At 51.5% G+C, this 27,748-nt stretch overlaps 1 protein-coding gene across 5 annotated transcripts; it reads right to left on the bottom strand.

Annotated features, from left to right (window-relative positions):
* Positions 1–1,898: 1,898 nt before the first annotated feature.
* GJA3 (gap junction protein alpha 3) lies at positions 1,899–18,974 on the bottom strand. Of its 5 annotated transcripts, none has more exons than XM_070048415.1 (5): positions 18,467–18,974; positions 18,130–18,189; positions 7,178–7,254; positions 5,376–5,419; positions 1,899–4,340 (listed from the first exon to the last, which is right to left on the bottom strand). In XM_070048415.1, the coding sequence occupies exon 5, from the start codon at positions 4,321–4,323 to the stop codon at positions 2,998–3,000; it is 1,326 nt and encodes a 441-aa protein (XP_069904516.1). In that variant the 5' UTR covers positions 4,324–4,340; positions 5,376–5,419; positions 7,178–7,254; positions 18,130–18,189; positions 18,467–18,974; the 3' UTR covers positions 1,899–2,997. The 5 variants fall into 5 exon arrangements, with proteins under 5 accessions (XP_069904516.1, XP_069904517.1, XP_051706033.2 ...); XM_070048416.1 differs by having other exon boundaries at positions 18,426–18,974; XM_051850073.2 differs by lacking the exon at positions 7,178–7,254.
* Between the last annotated feature and the right edge of the window lie 8,774 nt (positions 18,975–27,748).

Below are 27,748 nucleotides of genomic sequence, written 5' to 3' on the forward strand. Positions count from 1 at the left end.
TTCCACATTGGCAGGGGAAGCAACCGCGCCTTCAGGATCATGGATACCTCTCATAGCTGCAGGATGCAAGATACGCCTCCACCCGACCTGGATTGAAATCAGATTGTGGCACTGTCCTACTATGAAATTCCACGTCTTTAATCGCTGGTTTTCAAATAGTGAATCTTATTTTACACTCCTGTCCGTGCATGATAGGAGCCAACTAGAATCTGGTCAATTGCATTCTACTGGTATTTGCATGAACATACTGTGAATAAAATTCAATTTTTAAAATTTATTGATTAAGAGGCAGAGAATGACAGAGACATACCCAGACAGAGGCAGAGAAAGACAGAGACAGATACAGGCAAAGAGCTCCAACAAGCCTGCAACAGCTGGGGCTGGGCCAGGCTGAAGCTGGGAGCTGGAAACTCAATCCGAGTCTCCCCATGTGGGTGACAGGGATCCACATTCGCAGGAAGTGAGAATCCGGAGCAGAGCCAGGACTTAAATCCAAGCACTGATGTGGGATTCAGGCATCCCAAGTAGCAGCTTAACCACTAGTCCAGACTGCTCGCTCCTAAAATCAACTTAAAAAGGCAAAAACTAAATAGAATTTCAGTTCTCACTCTTCCTCTACCCCTCCCAAAATCAATTAGGGCTACACAAGAGGCTGCTTCTTCTTGCTCATATTTGTTATGGTAGAACGTGAAGAACCAGGTAAGTGTTCACTTCCACTCTGTGAAATGCAAGGCACCTGAGCTCCGTGATGACAGCCATAACATTTTCTAAAATGACCAAAGCTTTTCAGGATGCTTTTCACGCTAGGATTTTTAATGCCGGGGCTCACTCAGGGGAACGAAGTCCTGCTGCCCTGAGCCTAAAGCATCCACTGCACATGAAGAGTTAAGTTCCGAGAGAAGTTACACGTTCCGTGCCTGCAGCCAGAATCAAGATGAGTCACTCAGATAATGTTCCCAGGAGCTCAATGCTCTTCCTCTTTAACCTGGTTGAGAACGACTGCGGGGATATGTGTGGAATGTTTGTGGCGTTCCAGCCTAGGTGACTGGCCGAGGCATCCCGCAGCAAGCAGAAGGCACTACCAAAGTATTTCCCTGGACCCAGATCCACTCACACACGAATCCGAGCACTGGAAATGGCGTTCTTTTCATCAGGGTGTTAGTGGACGATCCCTCAGGACATAAAACAGGAGGGAGGGTGGGTACGGTGGGAAGAATCACTATCACTATGAAATGCATGAACTTTGAAGACCTTAAATAAAAGGTTCCTGGGGAAAACAAAATTACCAGAAAATTATATTCCAGCCAGAGAATAGTGCCCTGTGGTAAGAATGGCATAAGCTTATGCACAGAATATATACATTGATGAATGAGCTATTTTACTATGCAGGACAAAACCAGTGAAGGTTACAATGTTCCAAAAATTGAGACATGATAAACTACATGGGCCATATTAACCATATGACTGTCTCAAGTCCATAGAAATGGACTTTTTGTGGAATATCTTGCTAGAGAGAAAGGTTTTATTTTATTATTGTTCAGAAGACTGGTGTTTTCTTTCTAATCAAATTCTTAATGGTTAAAAAAATAAAACAGAAGTATGTTGTTGAGTGTGGCCACAGATGAGTCACCACGAACTTAATTCACAGAAAGACATGAATTAAATGGGAAAGTTCACGGCCTTTTGCTGAATCTGGTGAACAACCCTCAGTGGAAGTCGGAGGTGAAAAAGTTGAGTAGAAATAGGACCAACCTTACCACTGTTTCTTAGCGAGCGGCGTGTGTATGCCCCACGGGACATTCTAGCCACACCCACACACAGCCACAGCTTCCTGTCAGGGGGGCTCTTGTGTGGACTGAAAACAGGACGCGCAATGAGCACACGGTCTGACACAGGAGTAAAACCCAGACACTTTTATTTACATTTTAGAAAGCAAACAGGCTACCCACAAAGAAAGCCGAGGAAACTTGAAGCATTTTCTTTTGCACTTTGTTGTTGTTGTTAAAGTGTAGATCATCATGGTTTCTCTGCATAAATTTTCCTGGCAAGAGTAGCTACCTTTGGATCTCTCATTCAAAAACTTCACAACTTCAAGTATTTGAAATGCACTTAAATCCCCCCTCCCTGCTTTTAACATAGATAGTAGTACCTTCTCATAGTAATTTGCTGGCTCATGAAATCGAAAAATTTCTTAAAAAAAAAAAAAAAAAAAAAAAGCCCGAACTCGTTGCTGATGTGTATTAGGATAAATAAGTATTCTGGACTTTTTTTTTTTTTTCATTTCTTCCAAAACTGGGGGAGAAAATGGGCACACCTGTACCATTCACATCAAAGCACAAAATATTTAAAAAATAAATACCTAAGGCATACCGGACACACTGTCATGTCAACTCGCGCAGCCGCTTAAAAACCACCCCGAGTGTGCTGCCCGGCCACCTGGCTCCTACCCAGCACCCTCCGCGGCCTCGGCCTCTGCAGGGTGCCTGCTCTTTGTCACCTGTCATGAAGCCTGCAGCCTGATAGCCTGGCCTTCACATGCGATTTCAGAAACTCAAATGACACTCCGCGGCCTCGCTCTCAATCTTTTTTTAGTGCAGTTTGGCCAACAGCCCAAATGAAATTCAACTCTAAGTTAAAAGTATCAAACAGAGATAGAGCTAAGTGTGTCTGCGTCCCCCCGGGGCTGCGCAGAGGCTCCGGAGAGCTCAGGAATGGAGAACCTGATGGCCCCCGGGGCTGGAGGGGCCGCCGACGCTGCCACCCCCTTCCCCAGCTACCTACAGGGGCCGCAGAGCTCCGTGCCACCGGCGTCGGCGTCACCCCCAGGGGAACTCACAGCGTCAAGAACAGCAAAGCACTAAACCCGGGAGCCCGGTGCCTCCGTCCGCCGGGGACGCCGGAGCGCTCTCACCTTTCGGGCAGTCTACCTGCCGATTCGAACTGGTACTTTGGTGCCTAGAAAAAGGTGGTTACAAAGCTGTCTTGGAGAGACCATCCCTAGATGGCCAAGTCACTCGGTCTGGCCCGACCGCCGCTGGCTTTGCTGCACCTGCCCGCGTCCGCCTCGAGCAAGGGCGGCGCGTGCATCTCAGCCGCGGTGGTCACGGCCGGCTCCTCCTCTTCCGGCGTCGCCCCCAAGGGCACCTCCTCCGAGCCGCTGCCGCTCGCGTCCCCCAGCAGCAGGGGAGCCGAGCCCCCCGGCCCGGCTTCGGGACGGGGCGGCTGGCTGCTGGCGCTGCTGCCCGCGGGGCTCGGGGCGGCCGCGCTGGACGCGGCCGGCGATGCCTTCCTCGACGACGGCTGCCCCTCGGCCACTGGGATGGGGGCCCAGTTCTGCTCGGTCGTGGGCAGGGCCTGGCCCTTCCCGCGCTCCTCGGCCGCGGCCGCCGCGCTCAGGCCAGCGGCGGGCGGCGAGGCCCGCGCCGGTCCTTGCGGGAGCGCGGCGGCATGCGCGTAGCTGGGCGGGAAGCCGATGGCGACGGAGGGCGGCCCGGGGCGCTCCGCGAGCGCTAGCGGGGGCTCGGCGGCGCCCAGCCTGACCTCGCAGGGGTCCGGGCCCAAGTGGTTGGTCACGCCCTGCTTCAGCTTCTTCCAGCCCAGGTGGTAGATCTCTATCACGTTGAGTACGAGGGACGCGCAGGCCACGGCCAGCATGAAGATGATGAAGATGGTCTTCTCCGTGGGCCGGGAGATGAAGCAGTCCACGGTGTTGGGGCAGGGCCAGCGGTCGCAGCGGTAGAGCGGCTGCAGCTTGAAGCCGTACAGGAAGTACTGGCCGGCGATGAAGCCCACCTCGAACAGCGTCTTGAAGATGATGTTGAAGACGTAGGTCCGCAGCAGCGCGCCCGCGATGCGCACCTTGCCGCGGTCGTCCCGCACCGGGGCAGCGGGCTTGTCCTGCGTGCCCGGCGAGCCCAGGGGCTCCTGGTGGCCGGCGGGCACGCAGAGCTCAGCGGCGTCGTGGTGCGGGTTGTCCCTTCTCAGCTGCTCCTCCTCCCTCTCTTTCTTCTTCTCTTCCATGCGCACGATGTGCAGCACGTGGCCCAGGTAGATGAGGGTGGGCGTGGACACGAAGATAATCTGCAGCGCCCAGAAGCGGATGTGCGAGATAGGGAAGGCACGGTCGTAGCACACGTTCTCGCAACCGGGCTGCTGGGTGTTGCAGGTGAAGTCAGACTGCTCATCGCCCCACACCTCCTCGGCCGCGGCGCCCAGCACCAGGATGCGGAAGATGAACAGCACCGTCAGCCAGACCTTGCCGATGACCGTGGAGTGCTCCTGCGCGTTCTCGAGTAGTCTCCCCAGAAAGCTCCAGTCGCCCATTGCTCCAGATTCCTAACCTGCGAGGGAACACACTGCGGTTAACACGCAAGGGACGGCCTGCGGTGGGGACGGTGCTGAGACGGAGCTTTGCCGTGTGAGTGTTCACTCACAGCCAGCCCTCCCATCCCGCGGACCGCGGATCCAAAAGGGTTCTGTGGGAAACAGACAAACAAATGAAAACTCCATCCCTACTGAACACGCACAGACGGGCTGCTTGTCACTGCCCCTAATCAACAGGGTTCCGGTGCTTGTCATTTACGGTGTACATTCTGAGTGGGACGCTTTAAGGTACACAGGAGGGAAGCGCCTAGCCTCTGAAACTACCAGTGAATACCAGGTTCACTGCACCAGTATCAAAGCGGGACCTTCTCCATGTCACCAGCAGGATGGGACTAGAGTGGATACATCTCGCTGTGGGACTCAGTGTCAATTCACATCCAACCTAAAATCCCACCCATCACCTATCAGGTACCCTCACAAAAGCCCAAATGGAACACCCGGACAAAGCTGCATGGGTGGTGGATGTGGGCATGGTGGAATCGAAGAGGTGCTGGGGGCCCAAGGTGGTGCCCTGGGTGACCAGGGCTCCAGCCAGGCACACTGGGGCCTGCTAAGACTGGTTAACCTACACAGTTCAGCAAAGGAACAGGCTGCAGGGCTTTGCCCTGCTAGGGCCCAGCTGGGCTGGAGTGCCCAAGGGCACTGGGCTCAAAGAGGACGCCTGGTGTGGGCAGGGCCCAGGCTGCAGGCCCAACACTGGGAACAGGAGCTGGAAGGTGTTATGATATTGTTACCACCACTCTCTGCAGCCTGGAAAGCTGTCTCAGCTGTGAGAGTATGGCCAGGTCTTCAGTGGAACCAATTGTGAATTTAAATGTTTTTTTAAATACTGCTTTTTTATGAATGAATTGCAAGGCAAATAAAACAAAACAACACTTGTTAGAAAGTCTAAAGAAGCAGATAAAATGTTAACCCTCTTTTAGAATAAAACTGCAGCTTTCGCTCTGGTCATTTGAGATCTGTAGAGAAAGCTTACTATTCACTTATCTTACCTGGCTCCTTGTCCCATGCTGCGATTGGCATCCTTCCGCGTGTTCTTAGAAGGTGAGACATTTTACTTTAGAAATGTAATGACTGTACGTGAAACAACCCACTCCTCCTGGTGAAGGAAGTCAGGGAACCCTTCTAGGTTGCCTCCTGCTTCTCCAAGCTTATTTATTCATATTTATTAGAGGGAGCACTTCCAACCACTAGTTCTCTCCCTAAATGCACAAATAGCCAGATCTGGACCAGGCCAAAGTCAGGAACCAGGAACTCCATCTGAGTCTCCCACACGAGGGCAGAGACTCGAGTACTTGCACCTCTCTGGTGCATTCGCAGGAAACTGGATGTGGGAGTCGATCCCAGGCACTCCAGTGTGAGATGCAGGGATCCCACATAGCAGCTTAACCCACGGCACCACGAGGCCCACTCCCATCAGTTCTGACTCTTCACTCACCTCACCCTCTGACTATCACCAAGGTCCCCAATGGCAGCTCTGCCCTTAGACCACCTCCACTCTCTGCAGTCTGCTGGAGAGCTAACACACTGCACAGGACAAAACCCACGCACGGCAGGCAAGGTCCATCAGTGTTGGTCCCAGCACTGGGCACATGGAGCTGCTTCCATCCTTCAAGCTACCTCTATGCCTTTGCCCATGCTGCTTTTCCAACCTGAAACTCGCCATGCAATCCAGGGTCTGTCCTGTCCACCTCTCATTGTCTCTGCATTACCGTTAAGGACAGCCCACTCAGGCCTAACGAGTGCCCTGGGCTCTCTCTTGCTCCTCGCCATGGCCTGGGACCGCTCTGTTCCAGGAGGTTCCCTCCATCCTCCCACAGGTGACCTCTCCCCTGGCTGTCCCAGGACGTTCATGGCATGTGGTCTGGAGACCACCTGGCTGCTGCAGCCTCTCCCCCTGCTCCATGGTCCACGGGCCAGGAGGGTTCCTACCTCTCACAAGGCCAGCTGCACCCAGCACAGAGAGCAAGGGGAATTCTCTACTTGTCACAAAAGGACTGTACTGTTGGCATTTCCCTGGAGATCCAAGGAGGCAAAATATTCTGGGGCCGGCGCTGTGGCATAATGGGCTAAGCCTCTACCTGTGGGTGCCAGCATCCCATATAGGTGCCAGTTCAAGTCCCAGATCCTCTTCTTCTGATCCAGCTCTCTGCTATGGCCTGGAAAAGCAGTGGAGGATGGCCCAAGTCCTTGGGCTCCAGCACCCAGGTGGGAGACCCGGAAGGAGCTCCTGGCTCCTGGCTTTGGACTGGCCCAGCTCCGGCTGTTGTGGCCATTTGGGCAGTGAACCAGAGGATGGAAGACCCTTCTCTCTCTGTCTCTGCTTCTCTTTGTAGCTCTGCTTCTAAAATAAATAAATATTTTAAAAAATATATTCTGCAATGCTAGGGGAGACTCCACAGTGAATGTCCCCGAAATGCCCACTGTGCACCTGCTGAGAAACATTACTTATTCAGCTAGTAAAGTCACCGGACGGGGACATGGGCACTGCCTGCAGCCTCTTTCGGCTCCTCTGTGCTAGCCTGGCTCTCTCCAGACCCTTTAGGACCAGGAGCTCAAAATACTCAAATATTCGGCCTTGGACGAGTGTAACCTATGGGAATGATGCCATGTTGCCACCCAGAGGCTTTGCCTGTGCTCTGGCAATGGCCACAGCTCGCCAAGTCCCAGAGGTGGGACCACCAGGAGTGTGTCCACAATGGACACACACTTTGCAAGGTAAGGCACTTGTGGGTGAGGTATTTCCAGAAAGAAGGCCAGCAGCATGTGTAAGATGTATACATGGAACCATTACCTTTGACTTTGAATTCCATCAGGACGTCACACTAAGGAAGCAATCCGAGGTTTGGATGAATGGATGCACATGGTTTACTGTAAAGTTACAAGTAACAGGAATGTCCACTGAAGGTTGATGGCTGACCACTCACAGTGGGGCCAGCTGTCCCCACAGCTGACGTGGCAGTTTGGCCAGCCCAGCTCCATGGTCACCTCTTCCCCCTGGCCTGCCTCTGCTGTGACTGGGCAGGGACATGCTTGCTGCTCCCCCCACACTCCCTGGGGCTGGAGGTGACATGAAGGGCAGTTTGGTCCAGTGAGGTCTAACAAGTCTGCTGGGGCCACAGTTTGGATGTGTGTCCAGAGTTCACTTGTCGGGAACTCCATCCTCAAATTCATTCGTGAATCGAGGTAGGGCCATTGGGCGTTAGTTAGGGTCAGGTAAGGTGGTTAGTGGTGTTACAAGGAGAGCGGGAGACCTGAGATGACACTTTGGCTCTGTCTTGCCATGTCCTCCACCAAGTGGCGATGCAGCAGGAGGGCCCTCCCCCCTAGATGCTCTCAGACTTCCATGCCTATAGAAGCCTGAGTTGAACAAGCTTCTGTTTTTGTAAGTTACTCAGTCTCTGGTATTTTGTTATATGCCAGCAAACTGAGCAAGGCAGCTAGGGAACTTCTGGGAAGCTTTGGTCTTCTAAGAGAAGGGCAGATGCTGCTTGTGCTGTCCTTTCCCGCTTCTTTCTATCCTGAGTCCAGATGTGATGACTGACACTGTGCAGCCTCTTTGCAGACGTGAGTCAGTATGCATGAGAGAATGGTCAACAAATTCCTAAGCCATCTGCTTTGACGTTGTGGAGCTGAAGAGTTAACCCCATCAGCTACCTCCAGACTTCCTATGTGAGGGGTGGGGGGAACCCTGTTGTTCACTTAGCGTTTCTGTCTCAGACAATTCCTAACTGATACACTACCTTACATTCTTTACAGAATAAGGCCAGGCACGCATGAAAAGCCACAGTGCTTTCAGATCCTCTAAAATATAAAGTGGCCATTAAATATGATTTTAAGAACATTAATGAAATAGGCTATAATGATAAACGACAAAAGCCTGATACCAGGTGTTGTACACACAGCCACACACCCACATAGAGGAAGGAGAGATGCTACTGAAATGCTAGCAGTGGTGTTTCTGATGCTGTTGGTCTCTCTCTGTGGCCGATTTACAAATAACACTTTCACAGGGATATACACAGGTGCAGGGAAAACCCGGCCTCAGTGCAGACAGGATTCAGTGCTGTTTGCGGTTCCAGGTACCCACTGGGGAAGCTGGGACACGTTCCCTGTGGGCCAGGGAGACTGAGACGGCAGTATCACTTTGCAGTCACATCCCATGGCCACATCAGCAGGTGTGAACCATACTGGGCACAGTGACACTCTGCTGGGAGCGGTTAGTACCGTGAACGGGCACTGAGGGACTCCAGGATCCACGGGGCTGCCATGGAGCGGGAAGAGCACACAGGGCCGAGTGAAGGAATGCCTGGTGCTCACCGGGGACTGGGAGGGCTCAGGGCGGGCTTCCCTGACGTTATGAGGTGCACGTGGTCTACAACAGAATGCCACACACGTTTTAGAGGCAGTCACACACTGCACCGCAATGTTCCCATGACAGGCTGCAGGTGCAACACTGGTCCCCTAGGAGGAGGGCATTGCCTAGTGACGTCGGATGGAAGGTCTCCCCTCTGTCTGTCTCTTCCTTTCTCTCTGTAACTCTGCCTTTCAAATAAATATTTTTTTTTTTAAAAAAGGAAGCTACATAATAGACATGAGGGCATGTCAAAAAGCTTGTGAAAAAATGGAATCAAAAGCTAAGTTTAATTTGGTGCAAAAAATTTCGACACTCATGCATAGATTTTTATAACAAGTATTTCCCATGAATTTTTTGAACATATGTATGACTTTCAGAAATTTTTTATACTCCATAAACTTTATAAGTCACATACACACACACACACACACACAGAGGGAGAAACAGAGAGAGAGAGAGAGAGAGGAACTCCATGTAGGTCTCCCACAAAAACCTAGGACCCAAGCCCTTGGGCCATCTTCCATTGCTTTCCCAGGTGCATTAGCAGGAAGCTGGATTGGAAGTGGAGCGGCTGGTCCTGGAACCGGCACTCTGATAGGAGATGTGGGCATCTCAAGTAGTGGCTTGGCCTTCTGGGTCACAATGCCTGCCCCTAAATGTACCTTTCAATTCCATTTTCCATGAACTTTGGGAAGTGCCCTCACTTGTATGCACAGGGATTCCAGAGCAAAGGGTTACTAATAGTAACACAGGTAGCCAGGGCAGGCTTTGTGCAGAGTAGGATCGGCGCTGGGATTAGCTGTGGCTTTGGAAAGGAGGGAGAAATCCCCATGGAGAGGGGAGTGGGGGTTTCGGGTCAGAACGCAGTGACTTCAGCAGGCTGCTTTCGGAGCAGCAGAAGCAGGCTTTGGCCACGCTTGGCACACAGCAGACATTTGCGGTCCAGGTGAACCAGCCAGCTGAGAAAGAGTTTTGAGAGGGGAGAGGTGTGAGGGGCATTGAAGCAGAGGGGCCCAGGGCTCAGGGGTGAGTGTTGAAGGCCATGGGCTGGGTGGCAGGGACAGAAAGGGACCAGACACTCTGCAGGCAAAGACAGAGCAGGATACGGGGGCTTAACCATACGCTGCCAGCTCTAGGCCGGTCCCCCCCGGGAAACGCTGGGCTGTGCTGGGATGAGACTGGGAGGAAAGGCCAAGGCTTTGGTTTCAGGGTGGTCGGTCTGTGTTGGAAGTCACGGCAGGAGGTCCCGGCGAGCAGCTGGGTTGGGGGGGACACCAGAGGCCAGCAGGGGTCTGCAGCTGCAGCTTCTCCCCACCCGGAAGCTGACAAAGTGCACAAGCGACAGAAGAACAGCAATGCAGGGAGACGGCCCGTGACTCCTGCGTGTGCCTCGGGGAGGGTCTGACAGCCACATGGGGGAAGGGACTGAAATGGAGCCGAGTCCCCACAGCCCCGCGACCGCCTCGGGTTAAAGCTGGACAAGTCACAAAGTTAGGCTTTTATTAGCTTCTTGGAATCTGTGCTCTGAAGAGTTATTTGTTCCACTTCTTATTACATTTCACTTTTTGTCAGCATCCTTTTTCTCTCAGTAGCATAGCAAAGTTACTTTAGAACTTTCTACCTTTGGGGCGGGCATTGTGGTACAGTGGGTAAAGCTACCGCCTGCGGTGCCAGCACCCCATAAGGGCACTCGTTCAAGTCTCGGCTGCTCCATTTCCAACCCAGCTCCCTGCTAATGGCGTGGGAAAGCAGCAGAGGATGGTTCAAGTGCTTGGGCCCCTGCACCCACGTTGGGGAGCAGGAAGGAGTTCTAGGCTCCTGGCTTCAGCCTGGCCCAGACCTGGCTGTTGAAGCCATTTGGCAGACAATGTGAAGCCAGGAGCCAGGAACTCCATCTGGGTCTCCCACAGGGTGTCAGAGGCCCAGGGACTTGGGTCATCGGCTGCTGCTTTCTCGGGTGTATTAGCAGGAATGCTGGATCAGAAGCAGAAGAGCTAGGATGAGGATTGGCACCCCAGTCTGGAACACCTGTGTCACAAGTGGGCTTAACCCGTTGCATCTCCACGCCAGCCTCTGTCCACGAACGTTTAGAAAAGCCCTAGCCCTCATGATCGCCCTGCCCCTCCCAAGCCTGCCCCTCCTCCGGTCTCCCCTTGCAGTAAAAGGCGGTTCCACTGCTTCAGTTTGGTCCTGAGCTCCAGCATCCTCCTGGGCCCCTCCTCGGTCCTCCAAACCCCAGTCCAGCGCATCCCACAGGCTCCGCCTCCAGCCTGGTACAGGCTCAGCTGTCCCTCACCGCTGCATGCTCACGGGATGCTCTGTGCCTGCCCACCATTTCCCGCTAGAAGGTTCTGAGCGCAGCACCTCGGTAGTCCTGGAAACATGCAGGTCGGACGGTGCTGCTCTGCTGGGCGCCCCCAGGGCCGTCTCGTCACTCTGGAAGTCAGAGCCCACATGCTCGGGGCGTGTGCCGTGGCCGCCTCCCGGCCTCCCCTGCCTGGCTGAGCTGCCAGGTCCTGTTCTCTCACTGTCCTGTGGGGACGGACGCTGCCACCGAGCCCTTGCCTGCCTCCCAAGTGCTTCGTGCCCCCTGCCTCTGCCTCTGGCTCCCTGCCCCAGAGCACGTGGTGCGTCTGAGAACCCTGACTTTGCCTGGTTCACGCCTTCTGCTAGGCCAGGGCCAGCCGCCCCCGGCCGGAGTTCTGCAGTTCAGTGCGGAGTCCTCGGGCCTGGGAGAGCCCCTGGCATGGGTGGCCTCATATGGCCTCACCTGAACGGCTGCATCTTCACGGTGGATGTGGAGCCTGGTTAGGGGTTGGGGGAACGAGGCGCAGGTGGAACCTGGCGTCTCTCATCCTCTCTGCTCATCAGGCTCTCTCTTCTTCTCAAGGGCCTGAGGCCTGCCCCCCACCCCCAGAGTGACCTCCCTTTTGACCTCACTGGCAAGAGTCTTGTCAACACTTTCGAGAGCCTTTCCTCCCACGCCTGCCCTCTCACCTCCCTCCCCAGCCTGCCTCCTCCCCCCCGGCCTGGCCCCACTCTCTCTGCTGCCCGGAGTCCTGTCCAGAGAAGAACTCCATGGCCTCCACGCCCTGAGCCTTCTTCCACCTGTGCGTGATTCTATCCTTACCGTTCTAGGTTCATCAAAACAAGTGTACCTCTGTTCACCCCACAAACGGCCTCTGCCTATTCCCTGGAAGAGCCCAGAGGCCTTGTCTTCACTCCTGGGAGCCTGAGGGAGTGTTGAGCTGTCAGTCACTCCTGCTTCGAAGACCTCTCTGGTGGTGGCAGGTGTGCGAGGGTGCTCCCCGGGTGTGTGTGGGGGGGTGCTTTTCACTGCCAAGTCCCTCCCAGGTCACTGCGCACCTGCCAACCCTGTGGGAGACCCAGATGGAGTTCCTGGCTCCTGGCTTCAGCCTAGCCCAGACCGAGTGGTTGTGGCCATTTGTGGAGTGAACCAGCAGATAAAAGCTCTCTCTCTCTCTGTCTCTTTCTCTCTGTCTCATCTTTCCCTGTATCTCTCTCTCTCTTGCCTTTCAAGTAAATAAAGAGATCTTTTAAAAACAAAGTTTGTAGGAAAGTGGGGTTAAAAGATAAGGTTGTTTTGATGCAAAAATAATTTGGAATTCATCCACAGTTTTTTTTACAATGCACACTTTCTGTGAATTTTTTTTGAAACCCCCCCATGTGCATGGATTGCAACATATTTTGCCCCCAAAATAAGCTTATTGTTTATTCCATTTCCCCACAAACCAGATGCCAGCTGAAGTTAAGACTACAAGGGAATCAGCACCCCAAAAAGTGTGTGGTTCATCCCCCAAGGGCAGCAGCAGCCAGAGCTAAGGCAGGCTGAAGCCAGGGACTGACAATGTAGGAATCCAGCTACCTGGGCCATCTTCTGCTGCTTTCCCAGCCGCATTAGCAGGAAGCTGGATTGGAAGTGAAGTAGCAGAGATTTAAACCAGTGCTCAGATATGGGATGCCAGTGTTGCAATGGTGGCTTAACCTACTGTGCCCCACCACTATTTCCTGGAACACTGTGAGAAGGATTGTGACAGCCATGTGCGGGCTCAGCCAGGAGGAGTTTATGTCCAATTAGCAACGTTTGCTAATGGGGGCAGTGGTGGCTGAGATGGTAATTTTTGTCATTGCTGATCTGCCACATATCAAAAAGACATTGTGGCCTGAAAGAGTCACAGATTTTGATACAATGAAACATAGGCTTACTAAGTTAACTCTTTAGTTAGTGGAGAGACGGTTTTTCCATTACCTTCTTTCATCCTTTGCCTGCCTATTTCAATCTTTCACTTTTAAGACAGGACAGTGAGCCTCTATGCCTATGGCTGCTAAATTCACAATGCAACCAACCTGGGACAGAAAATATTCTCATAAAAATCTGCATATGTGTTGAAGATGCACAGAATTGGTTCTTGTCCTTCCTCCCCAAACAAGACAGCATAACAATTAATACCGAGCAGTCAAATTATTTCCATTTCAAGTTTCAGACTTATTTCAAAATTATTCATGGCATTTTCTTATGGCTTAGAAACTGTATGGTATTTGTAGTTAGAGTCTTATGTTTCATTCTAAAGATTGCTTATTTGAGGCATTTTGAATATTAGCATTGCTAGAAGTTTTTCTTTAATTCTTAAAGAATCAAATTTGGTATGTTTTATAAAGAATCATGGTTTAGTTTGTTATTTTTTCCCAATGTCTTAACAATGAATTTTATATTCATTATATATAGGAAAAAATCTACAAAATATACCTGTGGGTCTTTTTAATAAATAATGCCAACTTTAGTGTTTACACATATTACTATAAAAGGGCACTTTTGTCTGAGTGTAACATTAGGAATTGTATGGTTCCAGGAGTTCTCAGTTCTAATTTGAAAGCGCATGGATTCTACTAGTTAACTTTTCAGTATTCTCCAGCTTTGTCAGGAAAGATGACCCTCATCCAGAACCAACTGTTATAAATCACGAAATTTGTAAGTTTTTATTACTAGTTCTAAAGCACTGATAGGATTATTGACTTTTAATTTTAAGGGAAAAAAAAAAAAACCTCCAGAAACACAAGACTGTTTTTAAACTGTATTAGTAACCTGCCCACACACATTACTTGTGAAATAAGCACGAGCAGAAAGCACTAGTAATAATTCCTGCCACCTACGTGCTCTTATTACCAGCACCCTATTTCCCTTTCATGTGGGGGTTTTAGCCATTTATGAGGACCTGGAGAGTCACCTGCCCCCAGTCTTTATGTGACGAAGGTAAGCCTGGGACATACTTTTCATGTCACATCAAAGGGAAGAGCTCACCAGTTTTTTTCTCTTTTGACCTCTCGTGTGACTTAAAAGCTTCCATTTGACACTGATGGAAACAACTGCGCCAACTGAGAAGCAAGCATCTTCAGAATCAAGGAAGGTCAAGTTAGAAAACACACCTGATGCGGTGGTGCAGCGTCTTCTCTTCTGGAAACTACTGAATAAAATGAATATGCCCTCCAGGACTTGAGTGTGAAGTCCCCATTTCCCCAGGCACAGCTGCGACATTAAGTGGGGACATTAGCAGGTGGTCTTCCTGCAGCTCCACTGACGGAAGACATGCAGGCAGGTGCTCCAGGGCCCTCCATGGCCAGCCTGTTGGGGTTCCCCGGCTCCACTGCCCGGAGCCTAGTCCCCTAGTGTCCCCTGCCAGCTGTCAAATGACATCGTTAAGTTTTGCAAAGACTCCGCCAGGATTGCTGAAGCGCCACACTCGCATGTCAGACGTGGGGGTGATGTGTTCGTTCAGCACACTCGGCGTTCTTACTTCAGCCTGAGTGCTGAGTTTCCTAACTGAATGATGGGGAAAGAAAAAGTCATGACCCTCCCAGGAAGATGGCCCTGAACAGTCCCCTACTTTCTGACGGGACTTGGGGCAAGGGCTGTTTATCCAGTGGAGACAATTACAGGGGTGCTTTAGCACAGCCGAGACCTGCGCAGGCTCGCTCACCTCGACCCTACAGGAGTCAGGTTTCTGAAGATGTGTTGGGTGTTGACCTCATAAACAGAGGATGGCCAGTTAAAAGGTGATTTTCTTACACAAAGCCAAGCGACATCCTTCAGGAAGCTCACTCATTATCCAGGGAGAAGTGAAATCATAGCATTTCAAAGCTGGGAGAACCTCAGAAGTGGTCTGGTTTATCCTCATAGACCACAAAATGGAGCGCCAGAGAGGGTTTCAAGGCTTCCTCATGCTGCACAGCCCACGGTGCTGGAGCCGCCCAGAAAGCCCCGGCCTCGGCTTCCCGGTCCACCTTTCCTTCCCATTTCCAATGGGTTTAGGCACCAGGCAGACAGCACTGATTGTGACGGCTGCCTTTTGCTCCATGAGGCGCTCTCACACACTGTATGTTTCAGAAAGTATGCAGGAAGTGCACGATTTTTTCATCATGGGTGTTTTCTGTGAACTTTCTAAACACCTCTGAATGCATGACTTTCAAAATGTTTTGCACCAAAATAAACTTATCTTTTAATCCCATTTTCCAAAAACTTTTTGAAGTCCCCTTGTGTGCTGAGACACATGGGTTGGAGCACCTTTTAAGCTTTTACTCTTTCCTTCCAGTCCAAAGTGTCCAAAGGGAGCATTTTTACCTTTTATAAAAATTGCTCAGAGGGGCCTGCACGGTGGTGTAGCGGGTAAAACTGCTGTCTGCAGTGCCAGCATCCCACATGGGCACTGGTTCAAGTCCTGGCTGCTGCACTTCCAATCCAGCTCTCTGCTATGACCTGGGAAAGCAGTAGAAGATGACCCAAGTCTTTGGGTCCTTGCACCCACGTGGGAGACCTGGAAGAGGCTCCTGGCTTCACATCAGCCCAGCTCCAGCCATTGTGGCCATTTGAGGAGCGAAACAGCAGATGAAAGACCTCTCTCTCTTTCTGCCTCTGCCTCTTTGTAGCTCTGCCTTTCAAATAAATAAATAAATTTTTAAAAATATTTTCTGTTTTGTAGAAATCATCATTTCTATTGCAAAAATGTAATCTCACTTTTCCTATCTTGATCTCCATGGAGGAGTGTATAACTGGACATCTTGTCTACATTCTAAAATAAAAGATTCATTTTGAAGCTAGCAGGAAATGGGATTTCATGGATAAACGAGCCATACCTTATTAAGGTAATCAGGTGGGCTGAAGGAAAAAAAAAGGGAGTGATTTTTAGAATGAGTTTCATGGGCTTGTTCACAGTAAATCTGAAGTAAACCACGAATTCTTCAAATTAGAGAAGACAAAATGTGAGAGCACAGAAAAGTCTGTGGAGGCAGGGAAGAGACATAAAATCAAACAAGCAGGAGAGGACCAAGCTCGCTCCCACGAGGAAGGATCCCGCCCCTTTAAGAAGGGAAGTGCGGGTTAAATTGCATTACTACATGGTGCTTGCCCTGAAATCACAACACCCATCACCTGATGGACCGAACTGTGCGCTGCTGAGGCCGCACGTGCTGGGTTTCCCACCATCTCCAGCTCAGCAAACACAGCTCAGAGCCCGGCTAGGCTGTGGCACTCTGCTGTGCGCTGGAGGCACCCCAGCGGCCACACTGGGTCCTTAGCTCCAGGAGGTTCACCTGCAGTCTCAGGGGAGGTGGACTTGTGAGGAAGGAAGGAATTGAAACAGAAGTGATAGCGGTGAGACTGCAGGGAACTTGCAAAAGTGCGAGGGAAAGTGGAATTCAAAATATTTTAATACACATTTGTGTTGGTGCAAAACCTGTGAAGTCCATGTAGGCTTTTTTCATAACGTGCATTTTCATGAACTTTCTGAAGTCCCCTGGTAGCCAGGAGCCAGCAGAGCAGGGGCCCAGATCAAGCCTGGGAAATCATTTGCTCTGGTCCTGGTCCTCAAGCTCAATACATTTTCTAGTTGATAATTTTGTGCAGTCTGGAAATGATGTTACAAATATCCAAACGGCCCTTGGCAGAAAAAAAGGCTCCCCAGCCCGGCTACAGGGAGGAAGGAAGACTGTTCACCACCCAGCAAGCAACTGAGTTTGGCTGAGTCTCTTCACCTCCATCCAGGGCAAATCGAGTCTCCTCCAGGCCTCTGCTTTCCATATCAATATCTTAGCACATTACAAACCCGACTGCATCATTCACGTATGTGCATAAGCATATGTAACGGCTGATGTCTCATCCTAACAATATTCACATCCTACTTATTGTGTGCTGGGTCCATGTTCAGATAACGACAGCCTTTACGGAACGGCTGTGGCAAATGCACAAACCTACTTTAAAATCGAATGCAAAACTAGACATAATGACTAAGGAAACAGAACACAAGGATTTAAAAAATGGAAGTAAGAAGGAAATTGTGTCCAAAATTGTTTTCTCATTGGCAAACAACGAACATTTGTTAGCTGCCAGTATTTTAGGAGTTTTCAGCCAGTTCGCACGTCCTAGATCGCACTCATAGCACATTCTCATTTGCTAGCGGTACAGTTTTGTGAATTACTCCACACTGTACACGTGCACGGCCCTTGGCCCGCGCTTATCTCAAAGGGAACCGAACTGGTGAGCCAGTAGACCTTGTGCCAAATTAGCTGATGTTTACCTGGCACATTCGGAAAATAAACGCACACCCTCCCCCCTTTCCTCTTTAATCTCTAACGTTTGCTTTGCGGTACGTCTCTCGGCCCACGCAGCGACCCGCGTGAAATGATGGCGCGCATCCTCAGCACCCCCGTTCTGAACTCGTGGATATCAGGGCCACGGCCAGTCACTTCTCACCGAGGAGGCGAGGTCGGTCGCCCGACTGGCGCGGCCGCGGCAGAGCGCGCACTGCCCGCTCCCTAGCGCGGCGCCGGCTCCTCCAAGAACTCCGGTCAGAGTTTTTCCACTCGTGTCAATTCTGTACACTTACACACACCATCACGGCATACAGGCCAACAAACAAGAGCGTGGAATTAAGCTTAAAGTACTGCCGGAAAATAAAAACCCAAAACTTAAAAAGTTTCTTAAAACAATGTGGGCGAATCCATCTCCTTTCCACGCAATCCCAATGCAGGTGCAGCGCGTGGCTGCCAGGTCCCCTCCAGAGTGTTCAGCTACACTGCAGTCCTTAAGACTGAAGGCTGGAGCAGCCCCGGGCGGGGACACCCCCAGGAAAATCGCTCCAAGGCAGACTTGAGCCCTCCATCCAGGCGAACGGGCTCTCCGCCGAGAGCGGAGAAGGAAGGGCAAGAATCCTGAACTTCCCCGGCGGCCCCGCTGTCTGGCCCTGCGGCTCCCACATCCTTGCCCAGAACCCCGAAGGAATTGCTTGGGTCTGCGACCCGCACACGTGCGCGCTCTCGCCTTCGGGCTCCTTGTGCCCCGCCCGGCGCCGGTCTCCCGGGCGCCCCAGCCCGCTTACCCCGCTCTGCCGCGGCGGCGACCCGGGCGCGCTCCTCCCTGAGCAGGGCTCCAGGCCGCTCTGAAAAGGAGAATTCTTTTTACACGTGCGGTGCAACTTCACGCGTGCGCCCCGCGCCTGGGCCCGGCCTCCCAGCCCCGGCCGCCATCCCCGCCGCCCCAGTGCACGCTGCGCTCGGGGGCGCCGCAGCCCCGGCCGCCGCGCCACGCCCCCGCCGCCTGCGACCCAGTCCCAGGCCTCCCGGGGGCGGCGCCAGGGCCAGTGAGCCCCCATTCCGCTCTCGCCGCGCTGCGTACCTGCGGCCCCACCTGCGCTCGGCCGCATCCCCACTCTGTACCTGCACGTGCACCTGCACCCTTAGTCCGCGCGTCCTTACACCCTGCGCTCGCAGCCGCACCCCGCACTCATGCCCACTTCCCCACTGCGCACCCACACCTGCACCCCGCACCGCACACCCTAGCTGGCCTAAGGGCTCGGCCACTAGGGTGTGGAGACGGGGGGCTCCTCCCAGCCGCTCCACACCCTTCGGAGCCGTTCCCACCGCCTCGGATGGGAAGAGCTGAGAGCCCGGGCTCCTGGCTGTCCTGCCTCGGGGAGACCCCCTCCGCATGTAGGTGCGCCCTCCGGCCCGCTTGCGCGCGTCTTAGACCCCCGCATTGCGCGCCTCTAGTAGGGGCGCGTGGGCGTCCGGGCTCCTGGGTCTGCAGCGTGCGGCAGCTTGGACGACGCAGGCCCTGGACATGGATGGCCGGGTCGGGCCGAGGCTAGGGCAGCCGAGCGGGGCGCCCGGGCCAGCCAGAGAGGGCCCAGTGGAGGAGCCCTCATAGCGCGGTGCTGTGGCGGCGGGGCGCCCGGCGAGAGGCTGCTATAAATAGCGGCCCCCGGCCTGCTTCCCGTCAGACACACTTAATTTGGCCGGCAGTCATACGGATTCTTACTTTTTTTTTTTTAAAGGACGAGTTCCAGTGCCTTTGGAACTTGGCCCGGCTTGCGATGGTGGGGAGGTGTTCCCCTCCTCGAGTCGCTGTTCCGGGGAGATGCGGGGTGCCGCACCAGATGAAGTAAATGAGCTGCCCGACAGAAACCCGCCGCTGTCTGCTATTGTCCCCACTCAATTCAGGCAGGACACAGGAGCCCTCTGCCTCCCAGCGCCTGGCTCGGTTTGCTAGACATGAATGAACGTCGAGGATTGCTCTGAAAGCTGAAAGCCGTTCAAAACTTCCCTTTAGGAGTGATGGATTAATTGCATGGATGAGGCAGACTTGGAGCCTCTGGGTGCCTGAACAGTAGAGCTAAGATCCACTCTGATTGGCAATCAGCTCGCCCCAAAGAAGTTACTTGTCCTGTGGCGATCTGAGTTCAAGGTCATTCTCAGCAGAAAGGAAACCAAGTTTGTGAAGGCCCTTGGAGGTGTGTGTAGGCGAGAGGTAGCAGTTGTGCAGACTTAACTTGTCTTCAATTGAGAAAGTTCACCCTAAAAGGTCTTCAAATACTTCCATTTTTTCTTCATTTCTTATTCTCTCAGAGCACAGGAACGGATTCTATTTGTTTTTTTCTTGATCACAAAAGCACTAAAAGTTCTTTCTTTCTTTAAAAAAAAAAAGATTTATTTATTTATTTGAAAGAGCTACAGGGAAGAGAGGCACGCGGAGGGGGCCGGGGGAGTGTTGGTCTTCCATCCACTCCCCAGATAGCTCCAACGGCTGGAGCTGGGCCAATCTGAAGCCAGGAGCCAGGAGCTTCTTCCAGGTCTCCCACGAGGGTGCAGGGACCCAACGATTTGGGCTGTATTTTACTGCTTTCCCAGGCCATACCAGAGAGCAGGATCGGAAATGAAGCAGCCAGGACTGGAAGTGGTGCCCATATGGGGTGTCAGCACTGCCGGCAGTGGCTTTACCCACCACACCACAGCACCAGCCCATAAAAGTTCTTTTTTTTTTTTTTTTTTTTTTTGACAGGCAGAGTGGACAGTGAGAGAGAGAGACAGAGAGAGAAAGGTCTTCCTTTTGCCGTTGGTTCACCCTCCAATGGCCGCCGCTGCAGCCGGCGCACCGCGCTGATCCTGGCAGGAGCCAGGAGCCAGGTGCTTTTCCTGGTCTCCCATGGGGTGCAGGGCCCAAGCACCTGGGCCATCCTCCACTGCACTCCCTGGCCATAGCAGAGAGCTGGCCTGGAAGAGGGGCAACCGGGACAGAATCCGGCGCCCCAACCGGGACTAGAACCCGGTGTGCCGGCGCCGCAAGGTGGAGGATTAGCCTATTGAGCCACGGCGCCGGCTAAAAGTTCTTAATACTCGTGGTCTCTGCCAAAAACTATTATTGAAACGCCAAGGGTTAAAAAATGAAAGTAGACTTTTGTGATGACTTAAAACTGTTCATGAAAAATGCAAATTGAGGTGTAGGCATTTGCCCAGTCATTAAAACGCTGGCATCTCACATCCAAGTGCCCGGGTGCAAGCTCTGGCTCCAAGTCCACCTTCCTGCTAATGCACACCCTGGGAGACGGCGGCGAGGGTTCAGGTGGTTGGCTTCCTTCTACCTGCATGAGAGACCTGGCCTGAGTTCTCAGCTCTCCGCCCAGGGCTCCCGTGTGCATGTGGGGAGTGAACCAGTGGATGGGAGTGCTTGCTTGCGTGCCCCCTCTCAACTATATTTGATAACCCAAATAAATATCTGATTTACGGCCATGTTATTCATAATAATCAAAAGGTGGAAACAATTCACTTATCTCTTGATGAAAGGATAGATAAAACCAAATGTGCATACACTGGAATATTGTTTAGCCTTAAAAAGGAAGGAAATTCTGATTCATGCTACACCATGGATGAAACTTGAGAACATATGCTAAGTAAAAAAAGCCAGTCATAAAAGTTACAAATAGGGGCTGGCACTGTGGCTTAGCAGGTAAAGCTGCTGCCTGCAGTGCTGGCATCCCATATGGGCGCAGGTTCAAGACCCAGCTGCTCCACTTCCCATCCAGTTCTCTGCTGTGGCCTGGGAAAGCAGTGGAGGATGGCCCAGGTCTTTGGGTCCTTGCACCTGCATGGGAGACCTGGAAGAAACTTCCTGGCTTCAGATCGGCACAGCTCCAGCGGTTGTGGCCAATTGGGGAGTGAACTAGCAGATGGAAGGCCTCTATCTCTCTCTCTGCCTTTGCCTCTCTGTAACTCAACCTTTCAAATTGAATAAATAAATCTTTTAAGAAAGTTACAAATAATGTATATCATTCCACTTACGGGAGGTACCCAGAGTAGGCAAATTCATGGGGAGAGAGGAAAGTATTGCATGCCAGGGGCTGGGAGAGGAGACCAGGGGAGTTAATGTAAGTGGGACAGAGATTCCGTTTAGGAAGATGAGGCGTTCTGGAGGTAGGTGGTGACGGCTGCATGACAGTGTGGCTATACGCAGTGCCTCAGAACTACACACTCAGACATGGCTAGAATGCAAGGTGGGCATTTGGGGCAGTGGGTAGCTAGCCTGCTCCTGTGCTGGGATCCCAGCTCTACCGCAAAGAGGTGGGCAGTAGAACAGCTGTTCCAGAGCCTCAGAAAGGCATGAGCAAGGGCGGGACGCAGACGGCGTGGTTCTCAGGCACAGGCGCAGCTGGGCAGCAGCAGTGACTTCGGGTGTGCTTGGCACAGGAGGATATCCATGGTTGACAGCAATTAACTGAGGCTTTCCAAATAGCCAGGAGAGAGGATTTGGGGCTGCCCACGTGGTGTATTGTAGTGCTTGGCTCGAGTCCCAGCTTTTCTGCTTTGGCTCCAGTTTCCTGCCAATGTGGACCTTGGGAGGCAGCAAAGATGGCTCAAGTACTTGGGGCCAGTCCCCCGATGTGGGAGCCCCAGAGTGAATTCCCCAGCTCCTGGTCAACCTGGCCCAACCTATCTATTGTGAGCATTTGGGGGAGTGGACCAGTGGATGGGAGATCTTTCTCTCTCTGTGTGATTCAAGTAAAATGAAAATAAAGAAATATACTTTTTAAACAATATGGCTAAAATGGTAAATTTTAGGTTAGACATATTTAACTAAAATAAAACAATGCAAAATGATATTGTGTAAAAACTAACTAGTAAAACTGAGAAGATATTCCTTTACACTTGGTAGTGTAATATATTTTCCAGATAGGCTACGAAGATGTTAATCATATGGTTTAATTTTTATTTTATTTATTTATATTTTTAAAGAAGAAAGAGTAGGTTTATTTATTTTTTAAAAAAGATTTATTTACTTGAAAGTCAGGGTTACACAGAGAGAGAAGGAGAGGCAGAGAGAGAGAGAGAGAGAGGGAGAGAGAGAGAGGTCTTCCATCTGCTGGTTCACTCTCCAGATGGCCACAATGGCCGGAGCTGCGCCAATCTAAAGCCAGGAGCCAGGAGCTTCTTCCAGGTCTCCCACGCAGGTGCAAGGGCTGAAGGACTTGGGCCATCTTTTACTGCTTTCCCAGGCCATAGCAGAGAGCAAGATCGGAAATGCAGCAGCCGGGACTCGAACCGGCGGCCATATGGGATTCCAGCACTGCAGGCGGGGGCTTTACCCGCTACACCACAGCGCCGGCACCGGTTTAATTTTTAATTGTAAAGGTTGGTGGCTTCTCATCAAGAAAAATGGTTTAGGATAATTTCAGGGAGAAATACATGTTTGTGTACATATGCAAAAATCAGAGTTGAATTCTTAGCTGATGGAGCCACATTTCCATGTTCTGGTAACATTTGTAGCAAAGAAAGTCACATGGAAAAGGGCTGCCTGTGGTCGCTCCTGGCTTGGAGCCAGGAGCCTGGGCACCCAGGTCTGCAGCGCTTGCTACCTGCCGCTGAGATGTGCTTGTCTCGGTCTCCCTCTGGTGGCAACAAGAGTAGTTGCCTCCCAGGGCCAGAGAACATGAAGGACTCTTGCTGCTTGGTATACACTTAACGGGCGTTCAACACATTGGTGCTGACTGCTTATGTCCTGTCTCAATGCGGCAATGCAGAGTAAACACAGAAACCTTATGTGTGACCATGCTAGAGCAGGATTTAATGGTGGTTTTCTTTAAGCACAAAAGTTTCCCAACAGGGCAGCTGAAGTCCCTCCAACTGCTTCTGATAGGACCATACACGTCCCCTCACATGTTGTTAAGACACGCGATCCGTGTGTGGAGGAGGCGAGCAAAGTGGCCTTTGCTAAGTCAGGGGCAGGCTTTGTTTCTGTAGGAGCCTGCCTTTGTGTAGCCGCCTGTTGAATTTTGTGACCATTCTGTTGTAACCCCTTGACTTAGCGTCATGTTCTCGTTTACAAACTGCCCCATCTGGATTGCGTGAGAGTCACGTCCAAGCATCCAGGGTCACCTGTTGCAATCCCTCCCTGGAGCAGTATTTCCCAAGCGCCTTAGGGGCAGTCCCCATCAGAGCCAGTTGCATCAGTGACCGGGGAGCCTGCCCTACTGGTCCCTAGTCCTGGAGAGCTACTGGGGAAGTAGCAGTGTCTGTATCGACTGAACGCCGCTGCTGCTGGCACTTTACTGTTCCTTGAATAGTTCTTTTGCAAATGTTTTCACGTTTAATGCACACAATTGTATGTGTTTTGGGGGCACAGCGTGACATTTCACTATACACATAGCGTGTAATGATCAGAGCAGGGTAACGGGAAGATCCACCACCTTGGACAGGTATCATTTCCATGTGTTGAGAACATTCAAAATCCTCCCGCTCCTAGCCATTTGGAAAGCCTCAGTTAATTGTTGTCAACCAAGGATGTCCTCCTGTGCTAAGCAGGTTAGAAGTCACCCTGCTGTCTGCTGTGCCTGTGGGCCTCCCTGTCTGCCTCCTGCTCTTCCTCACACCTTCTGAGGCTCCGGGAACCACTGTTCTACTCTCCACCTCTTTGAGGTGGACTTTATAGTTAGCACACGGAAAGAATCTTCAAAAAGTTCATGGAAATGCATCTTGTGTAAAAACTATGTATGGTTTTCAAGGTTTTTCTTTTTGCACCAACAGAAATTCATCTTTTAACTGACTTTCCCATGAACTCTTTTAAATACTCCTGTAAACGTGTAAATATACGGAATGTGTCTTTCTGTGTCTGATTTATTTCACTTAGCATCGTGGTCTCCAGTTCCAGCCACGGTGCTGCGAAGGACAGAATCTCATCTTTCTTCTCTATGGCTGAGTGGTATTCCGTTGTGTCTATACACACCACGCTCTCTTCACTCCAGTGGAACCTGGAACTCTGCAATCCAGGTTCCATTCATCTTTTCATGGAAACCTGGCTGGAGTTCGTGCCTTGGCTTTTGTGAATGAAGCAGCGGTGACTGTGAGAGTGCAGATGTTTCTCTGGGGCCCCGCTTTCACTTCCCTTGAAGGCACACCCACTGGGAGGATTGCTGGCATGTGGCGCTTCTCTCTCTAGGTCTGGAGGGGCCTCCATTCCGCTGTCCACAGCAGCTGTGCCGGCTGACAGTGCTGCCAGCCCTCCAGCCTTTGTTGTTGTTCGTGTTTCTGATATCAGCCGTTCTAATGAGGTGGGATGATGTCTCGCTGTGATTTGCAGTCCCTTGATGATTAGTGATGTTGAGCGCCTGTTCACACTCTCACCATCACATCTTGAGATCTCAGGTCATTCATCCATTTCTTAATTAGACTCTTCTTCTGTTGATTTCTTTTTGAGTTCCTTTTAGATCCTGGAGACTAATTCCTTGCTGGATGAAAGCTTGCAAATATCCACCCCTCCCCCATTCTGTTGGCTTTCTCTTTGTTCTGTTGATTGTTGCCTTTGCTGTGCAGAAGCCCTTCAGTTTAATGTGATCTCATTTGCCATTTTTGCATCTTTTTAATTTCTTTATTTGAAAGGCAGAGCTACAGAAAAAGAGAGGCAGAGGCAGAGAGAGAAATCTTCCATCTGCTGGTTCACTCACCAAACAGCCACAATGGCAGGAGCTGCGCTGAGCCAAAGCCTGGAGCCAGGAGCTTTTACCAGTCTCACATGGATATAGGTGCCCAAGTACTCAGGCCATCTTCCCCTGCTTTCCCAGGCTATTAGCAGAGAGCTGGGTCAGAAATGGAGCAGCCGGGACTTGAACTGGTGGGATGCTGGCACTGAAAGCAGCAGGCTAGCTACGGCACAGGCCCCCATTTTTTGCTTTTTTTGACCTGTGCTTTTGGTATCATATCCAAAAAATAATTGCCATGCCAATGTCCTGAAACTCTCTCTATTTTTTTTAAAGATTAATTTAATTATTTGAAAGTTAGAGTTATACAGAGAGAGGAGAGGCAGAGAGGGAGAGGTCTTCCATCCACTGGTTCACTCCCTAGATGGCCGCAATGGCCGGAGCTGCGCCGATCCGAAGCCAAGAGCCAGGGGTTTCTTCGGGTTCTCCCACGTGGGTGCAAGGACTTGGGCCATCCTCCACTGCTTTCCCAGGCCACAGCAGAGAGCTGGATCGGAAGAGGAGCAGCCCGTATGGGATGCCGGCGCTTCAGGCCAGGGCGTTAACCCACTGCGCCGGCCCCCTGAAACTCTTATATTTTCTTTATTTTTTATTTTTATTTTTTTTGACAGGCAGAGTGGACAGTGAGAGAGAGAGACAGAGAGAAAGGTCTTCCTTTTGCCGTTGGTTCACCCTCCAATGGCCGCCACGGCTGGCGCGCTGCGGCCGGCGCACCGCGCTGATCTGAAGGCAGGAGCCAGGTGCTTCTCCTGGTCTCCCATGGGGTGCAGGGCCCAAGCACTTGGGCCATCCTCCACTGCACTCCCTGGCCATAGCAGAGAGCTGGCCTGGAAGAGGGGCAACCGGGACAGAATCCGGCACCCTGACCGGGACTAGAACCCCGTGTGCCGGCGCCGCAAGGCGGAGGATTAGCCTATTGAGCCGCGGCGCCGGCCCCTCTTATATTTTCTTCTAGTAGTTTCATCATTTGGGAATCTTACATTCAAGTCTTGATTCAATTTTGAGTTGATTTTTGTATATGGTGAGATACAGGGTTGCTTCTTTCTTGTGCATTTAGACGTCCAGTTTTCCCAGCATTATTAATTGAAGAAAATTTTCTTTCTACAATATGTGCTCTTGCTGCCTTTGTGAAAAATCAGTTGGCTTTAAATATGAGGATTTATTGCTGGGTTCTCCATCCTCTCTTATTGGCCTGTGTTTTTAGTTTTCTGCCAGAACCATGCTGTTTTTGTTGCTATAGTTCTGTAATATGTATTTGTAAAATTTTTAATATGTTTATCTGAAGCGGTGGGGAGAGAGAGAATTCTCATCTGTTGGTTTATTCTGAAATGGCCCCAGTGGCAGGGACTGTGCCAGGTCAGAAACTGGGAGTCAGGATCTCCATCCAGGCCCCAGTATTTGAGCCGTCACTGCTGCTTTTCTGGGTCTGCATTAGCAGGAAGCTGGAGTCAGGAGGCAGGGACTGAACCCAGGTGCTCTGCTCTGGGGTGTGGGTTACCTTAATTGTGAGACTGAATGTCTAACCCCACAGAGTATTTTGAAGTCAGGTCTTGTGATCTAGCTTTTTGTTTGTTTGTTTGGTCAGGATTACTGTGGCTATTCAAGGTCTTATGTGGTTCCGTACAGATTGTTGGAGTGTCTTTTCTCTATGCATGTGAACAATGTCACTGATACTTTGATAGGAGTTGCATTGAACCTGTAGATCGCATAGGGTTCTATCTTGGAGGAGTTCTTGGGAAAGAGCCCAGATCTTAGCAATTCACCACATAAGGAATGAGTGGCTTCAATCCGTTCTCATGTTCAGGATTTTAAACCTGCGTGGTGATGCTGACAATTTTCTGCTCCTGTCCCCACTCCCCAGCCCTCCAGCTCAGCTCTTCTTCCCAACTCACTGTATAGCCAAGGCCGGCTTCGTGTGGGGTGGGCGGGCTTCGCACTTGCTTTCCTGATGTGATTGGTGGGTGAGTAACGGACAGGTCCAGTCTCCTTTTTATACTGAAAAAAGGAAGGGATATTATCGGAAGCTTTGGCTTCGAATGGAGCCCTGCAGCCATCTGGGGCTTTGGGGGTGGTGCTCAGTCTTCACAATCCCCCAGCAAACCCCACAGGCCCAGCCAGACACCTCAATGACCTCAGGTCCTGTTTCACCCTGAATTAGTTCTTCGGTTTCCCTGGGACCTATCTTCCTTCCCAGCTTTCAGGTTAGGAGAATCCATGAGCTAATTTCTTCTTTGGTTTAAGATTTATTGATTTGGGGCTGGTGCTGTGGCATGTGGGTTAACGCCCTTTCCTGAAGCGCCAACATCCCATATGGGCACCGGTTCGAGTCCCAGCTGCTCCTCTTCCATTCCAGCTCTCTGCTGTGGCCTGAGAAGGCAGTAGAAGGTGGCCGAAGCCCTTGGGCCCCTGACCCTGCGTGGGAGACCTGGAAGAAGCTCCTGGCTCCTGGCTTCAGATCAGCTCAGCTCTGGCCGTTGCAGCCAGTTGGGGAGTGAACCATCAGATGGAAGATCTTTCTGTCTCTGCCTCTCCTCTCTCTGTGTAACTCTGACTTTCAAATAAATCAATAATTTTATTTGAAAGTCAGAACTACAGAGAGAGAGAGAGTGAGCCCACCGATTCACTCCTCTAGATGACCACAATGGTCAACGCTAGACCAGGCCAAAGCCAGGAGCCAGGATTTTCATCCGGGTCC

The sequence above is a fragment of the Oryctolagus cuniculus genome, chromosome 9 (assembly GCF_964237555.1).
Source record: "Oryctolagus cuniculus chromosome 9, mOryCun1.1, whole genome shotgun sequence".
Classification (NCBI taxonomy): Eukaryota; Metazoa; Chordata; class Mammalia; order Lagomorpha; family Leporidae; genus Oryctolagus; species Oryctolagus cuniculus.